The 8481-nt window shown below is 35.2% G+C and overlaps 2 protein-coding genes and 1 long non-coding RNA gene across 3 annotated transcripts in view; 1 reads left to right on the top strand and 2 right to left on the bottom strand.

The window, feature by feature from the left end:
* Positions 1 to 1044: 1044 nt before the first annotated feature.
* Positions 1045 to 2598, top strand: LOC107493017 (uncharacterized). Its single transcript, XM_016114100.3, has one exon. It carries the CDS (start codon positions 1537 to 1539, stop codon positions 2455 to 2457), a length of 921 nt encoding a protein of 306 aa, XP_015969586.1. The 5' UTR covers positions 1045 to 1536; the 3' UTR covers positions 2458 to 2598.
* Positions 2599 to 3056: 458 nt separating this feature from the next.
* On the bottom strand, positions 3057 to 3511 carry LOC127748550 (uncharacterized). The gene is made up of 2 exons (XR_008010645.1): positions 3365 to 3511; positions 3057 to 3280 (listed from the first exon to the last, which is right to left on the bottom strand). It is a non-coding gene; the product is annotated as an uncharacterized LOC127748550 (long non-coding RNA).
* Positions 3512 to 3531: 20 nt separating this feature from the next.
* LOC107493019 (F-box protein SKIP17) overlaps positions 3532 to 8481 on the bottom strand; it is a gene marked incomplete in the record, with an annotated part of 5163 nt that continues 213 nt past the window's right edge. Inside the window, 14 exon segments of the mRNA XM_052263285.1 lie at positions 3532 to 4526; positions 4633 to 4674; positions 5236 to 5418; positions 5519 to 5593; positions 5839 to 5903; positions 5988 to 6050; positions 6129 to 6201; positions 6303 to 6367; positions 6654 to 6775; positions 6852 to 6937; positions 7243 to 7353; positions 7433 to 7606; positions 8023 to 8198; positions 8339 to 8481. Of these exon segments, the coding sequence (XP_052119245.1) occupies positions 5403 to 5418; positions 5519 to 5593; positions 5839 to 5903; positions 5988 to 6050; positions 6129 to 6201; positions 6303 to 6367; positions 6654 to 6775; positions 6852 to 6937; positions 7243 to 7353; positions 7433 to 7606; positions 8023 to 8198; positions 8339 to 8481 (1169 nt within the window).

The raw sequence follows: 8481 nt of genomic DNA, 5'->3' as shown, positions 1-8481 counted from the left end.
CAATTGATTATTGAATTATTCATATCATTAGAAAATTATAATTTTTTTTGTTTTCTTCTATTGACTTATTAATTTGTCAGTCATGGACTCATTCCCTACATTCTTTGTCTTTATCCATAATAAACTAGCAAATCTGAGATTAAAATTGGTTTCATATGACAAAATATCTTATTAGTTAAGCTCTCAGTAACATTTGTGATATCTTAAAAGATTAAAGAAAAAGGTGGTTAGTTTCTTGAAGAAGGAACCAAGATTTGTTTAAATTTCATGGGGCAAAATTAGCACTTTAGTTTAACCTCCTTCTAATAACTCAATCTAAAAAATCTTGGTTATAACTATGGACAAAATAAAATCAAGTTTGATGGTTTAAACACAATTATATTGCCCCGGCCAATTATTTGAGGGGTTGGATAACAATCATCCTTTATGAACCGTATGCTTAGATCTCAATTAATGTTTCAATTCAGGAGGAGCCCACTTAATTAGTAGCTTCCCAGTTCCCTCTCTCACTTGCTAACAGTATGCTCATTAATTGTTTTGGAAAAATTTATATTGGTCTAACTTGAAATGTAGATACTTATCATTTTTAATTAGTTTTAATATTATTACAACCAATTTCCCTTTAGACTTGATCATGTCAAGGAAAATTGATGGTTTTTAATATGAAAAAGAATGTGATGGATGATCATATATTACATTCATTTCTCATCATTTTACCGCAATTATTTTTCAACATTTTACTTTAACCAATACTATCTGCCTCTCTGCAGGAGGACATAATTATAATTTTTATAATAAAAATACTTATACATTAAAATTAGTTACTAAAATTAATCATTAATATATTTATATATAAATACATATGTTATTTAATTTATTTTTAATATATATTTATATTTCAACATATATTTCATATTAGTAACTGATTTTAGTGTACATTTAATATGGTTATTTTTGAAAATTACTTTGCATAATTCTTTCATTAAAAAAGAGAAAAGAAAAGAAAATTTCTTTATTAAAGAAATGACAATATCTGCAACAAAGCAAATACATACACCAACTCCAAGTGATTTGATATTTATATTATAGATTAGACCAACTCTCACAATCTCACTGCCCTGTTTTTCTCAAACACTTTGTCCATTCTTTCCCCATCCATGTGCTTAAAGCAACTTCTCTTTACTTACCCTTTCCCTGTCTTTTATGTTCATTCCAAATTTCAAATCAAACATTTTTGTGATTACTCCTGTTAGCCTTAGCAGTTAGCACATAATTGATAGATATAGTTATATAGCAAATTTCACTCGCTCACAATCTCTTTTTCTCCTCTTTTTCTATTCTTTTATGAAGAAACAAGAGACCCTGATGAAAAGGAACCTTTTTTCAACTGATTCTCAAATATTGTAGCCATGGCTACTTTTAGACAGATCCTTCTGTTTATATTATGATCCAAAAAAGTCACCTTTTTTCAGCAGATATACTTGTTCAGGTAATTTTGTGGCGGCTGCTGCTGTTGCTGTCGGTGGTGGTGCCTTGATGATGAAGGATTTTCCTTCTTGTTTTGGAGAGAATGGTGTTCAGGTAGCAGATGCATCGTCATCCTCCTCCTCTTCAATCACAACATCAAGAGCATCACAGAATGTGGTTACTTGTGTCTATCAGTGCAAGCTAAGAGGATTTTCTTGCTTGATCATCAGTCTCTCATGGAGCAAGAATCTCATGGGTCAAGGCTTCACTGTTGGAATAGATGAGATGAACAATCGTCAAAGCCTCTGCAAGGTTGATATAAAACCATGGCTCTTCTCAAAGAGAAAAGGGTCCAAGAATTTGGATGTTGAATCTAGCAGAATACACATACTTTGGGACTTGAGCTCTGCTAAATTTGGTTCAGGGCCAGAACCATTGGAAGGGTTCTATGTAGCTGTTTTGTTCGACAAAGAAATGGTGTTGCTCCTAGGTGATCTCAAAAAGGAAGCATGCAAGAAGGTTAACAGTGACTATGTTCATTATGTTAATGAAGCCATTTTCATTGCAAAGAGAGAACACATATTTGGCAAGAGATTCTACAGTTGCAAGGCTCAGTTTTGTGACAAGGGTCAAGTTCATGATGTTAGGATTGAGTGTGACGCAACAATAGGTGTTAACAATAATAACAGTGAGCCTTGTCTTGTGATTAGGATTGATAGCAAGACAGTGATGCAGGTGAAGCAACTCAAGTGGAAGTTCAGGGGGAACCACACCATTTTGGTGGATGGTTTAGCAGTGGAAGTGTTTTGGGATTTGCATAATTGGCTCTTTGGAAATGCTCTGGGGAATGCAGTGTTCATGTTCAGAACATGCATTTCAAGTACTGAGAAGGGGAAGTCATCAGTTTCAGATCCTAGTGTTTTGTCTCAACAGTTAGGGGATTCACAGTTACAATTCTCTCTCATTTTGTATGCTTGGAAGAATGAGTAGACAATAGGGGACTTAATAAGCAAGAAAGGATGTTACTATTCTTGAGGGTTATACTGATATTGCTAGCCACAATTTTCAACAAACATGTGATCATAGAGTTTTCTCTCCCTTTTCTTGTGCTTTATATATAATTTGCAGCTTTTTAAAGTTCAGAAGATTGATTTACATAGAGAACTTCTGTTTCTAAATTTTGGTTGGGCATGAAAAGAAAAAAGGTTTCAATGCTTGCTTTCCAATTCTACTTTGAATAGTCACCTAAACATGCTGCATGAGGTTTGAATAATCCATAATAAAGCAAAGACAAATACTGAGTACTGAGAAGTGAGTGCAAGAAAGTAGAAACAGAATCTGCTCATATTCCTAACTCTGACATGTTTAAATAAAAATCAGTAGGGTAGACTTTGACTCGGTAGTACAATTACTTTCCTTCTGATAATGCGGTGCACTGAAGAAAGAAGGTGCTATTAAATTATGTTTCTATGTACAAAACTTGGATGTATTTAATTTATTGAAATTTTTTGGTGGTAGGGGGTTGGTTTTGGTTTGAGTCTTAATTCTTTAGTCATTAGCCTTGGATATTGATTTGGAAAACTTAAATATATGAAAAATAATTTCTCTTGCTAGCAAATTCTCATATATGTTGGTAACCCATGGTTACATATATTCATACAGAAATTAACGTTACAATCTCTAAGCCAATTCACCTAATTTGAATGAAAGTTTTATTTTAAACAGAAAATCACTGCTTCTTGGTACGACCATATGTGTCTTCAACACCATTTGTAACTCTTTCTCTTCGCTCAGCAATCATTTCTGAATATGCCTGACCCAACACCAAACACATTTAACCTCTCTATCCCTAGTTTTGAAAAAACAAGAGTATTTAGGGTTTGAGATGATAGCTGACCTTGGGGTAAGAATAGAGGAAGATGAACCACCATGCGAGTATTAGTGATGATACGAGTGAAGTAACTAGCACTGAATGCGAAATTAACCAGCTAATAGCAATAACTGAAACTCCTGTTAGGGTTATTGTCCAAGGTTGACACCTACACAAGACATACGTATACCATTTTCTTCCAAGAACAATGCTTCTTTTTTTGACTCGCTGGGATTCACACCAAACGCCGTAACCCCTTTCGTTCTCCAATTCATTCGTGTTTGGATTGAGCTACGTGGGAATGCGGACACAGGAACCGCCATCAGAGGCAGTGTCAGTCTCACTCCCATCATTTTTGCCGCTCAATGCACTTATTAATTATTATCTGCTCCCTCTTATATTTTTATATAATTAGATCTGATTAATGATTTTAACCTCACATTTTTCTGCGGCTACGGTTTCTTAGCCTTTTTCCTTATGTATATATATTTTATTTATTCTTGGGTATCCACTACCCATTACTGCTCATAAGAGAGCTTTAAGCTTCATCGTTAGTTGGCTTTGGTTTTACACTTCTACCGTTCTCCTTTGTTCAACTTCATTTTTCGCTCTCTTTTAAGAGAAGGGGTTGTGATTTCATAATTCATATTCAATGCCTAAATTGTCTGTTAGCAGTATCACAATAAACTATAGTAATTAGTAAATAGTAAGTTTAGCTAGTACGTTCCAAATTGCATCACCAAAACTGGACCCGAATGCGTTGCTATGAATAATGTTTCCCTTTTCTTAACCACTAATTCGGTGAATGATTTCATTGATTTGCATAATATATTGTTCCTTTTCTTTTATTTATTTTTCTGATTCAGTAAATGATAATGGACTATAAATACTCTACATTAAAAATGGTGATCTCCAACATGATGTATCGAACTACCGAAAATTTCACCATCATGTGATTCCAAAAATTGCGTGTTTTTAACCCATCTGCATACAACTCAATTTTCAAAGGGAGCAAGGGAGCAAGGAAGAAATGACATCAATTTGAACTGTGTATCAAGACAAATATGGAGGGCTCCAACTACATAAAAGATCCCTTTCGGGTTCACAAAAAGTAGAATACATCTCTTCCGAAAAAATAAAATAAATCCATTGTACTGATGCTTAATGAAAACAACCTTCTATAGGGGAGCTGAGGAAGAGAACAGAAAAACAATTAGGGAAAAGAAAAATCTAACAGTAATGAACTTCAACAAGAAAAGGTCAATGAAAGTTCGAAGTTACCGGTCCACAGTTACCTGGTATCCATCGTACCATTTTCATCTTCCTCTATTGCTCCCCTAGTACACAAAATTCAGAATGCAAAACACGAATGCTATGATTAGAGGCGAGAGTTAAACAAAGCATCTCTCACAAACAGTGCAAGCAACAACATAACTAACTCCAAATGAGAAATGCTAGAGGCCAACACCTTTTATCAATATTAGCCAACCGTTTGGAGTTTGGACCAACACTTTAGTTTTATTATTTTATACTATTAGGATTTACAGTTTAGGGTTTAGAATTTAAAATTCTCTTTGTTGGCCAAGTGTTGACAAAAAAATGATAACTTTTGTTGGTCATACAGTATTTGCTCATCAAATTGTAGCATCCGTTTTTGTGACGGCAGAACAGCTATCTCGGATATCCAACATTGGATATGAGAAACAGACTAGATGCAACTTGTCATGTAAGTTACTGCATTCGCCAAAATATATTATATCTATTCCTTCATAAGCTTTCAAAATAGTAAGATCATAAGCTAAACAATCACTGTAAATTTTTTACTAATATAAAAATTCAATTGATTACTTTCAACATGGTCCATCATGCGCGAGTGCGCACACACAAAAAGAGAGTACCTAGTTCACCAAATTGTCATCCTTATATCAATGCGATAAAATGTGATCCGTTGCAGGGCCAGAAGGTCGATGCCATCGGGACTTTCTTTAAAAAATACCATAGCTAGCACAATTACTATTTTAGCTGCTCAATGGTGATGGAGGACTTCTCTCACTATTCACCAGTATCAGGGGTCTCTGTTGCTGAGAAACAATCAAGAAATATGAGACTTGGCAACTATGGAAGTAAAAACAAAAGGTCTCTCAACCTGATGTAAATACTCAAACTTGAAAAGTGTATAACCTTCTGTCTGATGGATAATCAACCATCAAACGCATCCAAGGCCTTGTATCCAAAACCTCCTTGACCGGCATAATACTGCAAAATAGAGCAGAACTTTATGATTGAATATATAATCACAGCTTTTTTTAAAAGAAAGTTTACGCTATGTGACCTTAAGGTCGGGCAAAACCATAAAATCAGCCACTGATGCAATGACCAGGTTAGCCAGCCTATATTACACCGCTTTGGCCCTTCCCGGACCCTGCGTAATGTGGGATGCTTGTGCACCAGCTGTCCTTGAAGAAAGTTTAAGGAACACATTGACAAATTATAAGCATTACCTAGAGCTGTAGCACGTATGCTGCCGGTCAGTCCTTAATCCTAAGCCTTCCCTGTTGGATATGTCCTATTTAAGAGAAAGAATATTGAATTAAAATTTCAAATTTTAGAAGAAACTTATCTGTAGTGTAAAATATTTCTATCTACTCACGAGATGAACAAGTGATTTGAAATTGCCTGCAATGATTGCTGTCAACAATCTAGCAACTTCCATCTGCACATTAAATATTAGCATTTCTGGAAGAAATGAAGAATGGTTTGCAAAAGAAGGGAATGAAATTACAACACTCACCTCTTTGAGATGCATGCAATCCCTCAAATTTAAGAACTCAAGAAAATTCCCACCGTTGCTATTTCCAAGGTTTCTGAGAAATAAAGTTTTTAGCTTTTCAAATAAATATTCAAAGGAGACAGTCAGAATCTGAGGTGCTATTCTCGAAGTCTTGTCAAAAAAAAAAAAACTGACCTCAAGAAGCTTCCCGTGATTGAAACGGATCTTGAAAAGTCGAGATATTTCAGTTTCTGAAACCCCTGCACATGCAGTTTGTGGTTAATAACTCTTTGAATACAGTGTTTTGCTTTTACTTTTATTAAACTACATTTCAGAGAACTATTAGCCAAATTAGGAAATAAACAGTGGCTCCAAATCTCATACCCTCACTTTCACTACTGCCATCTCAATGCACATTCGTATTAACAAGATACCTTATACCTACATAAATTAATGGAAAGTTCCAATAGATGCACAATTCAGGAATGTCTGAAGCAAGAGGTTTGAAATAGGACATTGGAAATAGAGAATTTCCTGACAACATACCTTAACCAATATGCGAACTTTATAATCATGTATCCTAATGCCTCTAAGAGATAAAGAAGTTAGATGTGGGCAACCAGCTACTAGATGTGAACAGGTTTGGATATTGAGAATTTCATTACGACCTATAATTAAAAAAAGATCAGCAAAGAGGCCAAAAAAAGTCCAATATGGCAAACTATAACTGAACAAGTGACTTACCAGTTGTTGAAGCTGCAAAAGCAAAACGCTCTATTAAGTGGCAGTTTGCACTCACTGAACTTAAGATACACCCCAGTTCAACATCTCTAGAAGATATTAATATATAAGTACAAGTTATAAACAAATTAATGGAAAATATGTGAAGTCACATATAATGGCAAAAATCAAGCACCTACAAGTTGAGATAATTAATTTAAAAAAAAAAATCTAAACCAAAGTTTAGAGGAACCAAAAAATAAATACATTATCATAAAAACAAGTCAGAACTCCCAATCTAATAATTGAAGACGGTATTTAAATAATGTTTTGTTCTAATTCATATCCACTAGCAATCTGAAAATTGTTTATAAAGAAAAGAAGTGACAGATTGAGAGGTGGAAAAATAACTTACAGCCCTACAATTTCCAGATCAAGGAGAGAAGGACATACTGACAATGTCTCAACAAGTGACGGTGAATCCATCGGTCCAATATTATACAAGTGTAGCTTTCTCAAAAGGGCCCTAAAGAAAGAAAACTCAATTAAGATCCCATTTAAACAAGTCACCCAAACACACTAACCATTAAAATCCATGAACATACCCCAGAGCACCACCATCTGCATTTAAAGGGTTTAAACAGCATCTTGTAAGATGGCATGAATCCTTCTGTGACCTCTTATGACCACATGAATAACATTTTCTGCGAGTATCAGAAAGTGGCTGACATGATCCGGATGAAGTAGTAGCATCAGGGACAACACCAAGCATGAGAGACCTTTTTGAAGGAAGGAAAAAGATTGACGAAAGAAGTAATCAGGAAAAATTAACGATGTTGTCATGCATGTTCAAGAAGCTCACAGAAGTTGAAATGGAAGCCGTTATTCATTTTTCACCGCAATAAAAGAACTAATTAAATCTAAATAAAAAACAGTACCCTTGAAACTACAAAATCTTGAAATTACTTAACCATGCAATTATAAGGATAAACAATTTAGATCAAGGATTCTGCAATACATATTATCGAACAAGTCATTGATTAAAATGTGTACACAACGCAGAAGTGGCACACCTTCCAAACAATTCAACTTATAATAGATACGCAAGCAATATTGTGTTTTGGTTTAAGGTTCAAAACAGTAACAGATGATTCCAATGATTCAACTTATCATGGAAAGGGTCAGTACTCAGTACCTTAGTGCCTTTCCAGCTCGGTGTATGATAGTGGCGACTAGTGCATCGTTCACCTTTGGAACAGGTGTTCTCAAATCAATGTGTGAATAGCAGAAAGGATCTTTAGCCCAGTTTCTAAACAACTTACAAGTAGCTGCTGCATGGCACAGGCTACTTGTATCGACCAATGAGAAGACCTAAACATTGCCACATAAAAATCAGAATTCAGCATCAAAGAAGCATAATAATCACGTTATATACGCACGGCAACAAAACTGATATAATGGATTAAGTAAATACGGAACAATTATATAAAAAGTTGTGAAGAATAAGTAACCTTCATGGTGAGGTCAGGGGGGAGGGGCCAGGTGAGGGAGTTGTGAACGGAAGCGCGGTTTCTGTAGGAGTGGTTGGCGACTTCGAGGAGGATGGAACCCATGGTGAAGGCGCGGTCGACGAGGTGGTCGCCGTCAGAGAGGG

This window comes from Arachis duranensis, chromosome 6, assembly GCF_000817695.3.
Source record: "Arachis duranensis cultivar V14167 chromosome 6, aradu.V14167.gnm2.J7QH, whole genome shotgun sequence".
Lineage (NCBI taxonomy): Eukaryota > Viridiplantae > Streptophyta > Magnoliopsida > Fabales > Fabaceae > Arachis > Arachis duranensis.
This window is presented reverse-complemented; position numbering and strand designations above follow the sequence as displayed.

Bases quoted from the DNA above. Each gene is read 5' to 3' on its own strand.
- LOC107493017 (XM_016114100.3), top strand. From the start codon at position 1,537: ATGATGAAGGATTTTCCTTCTTGTTTTGGAGAGAATGGTGTTCAGGTA.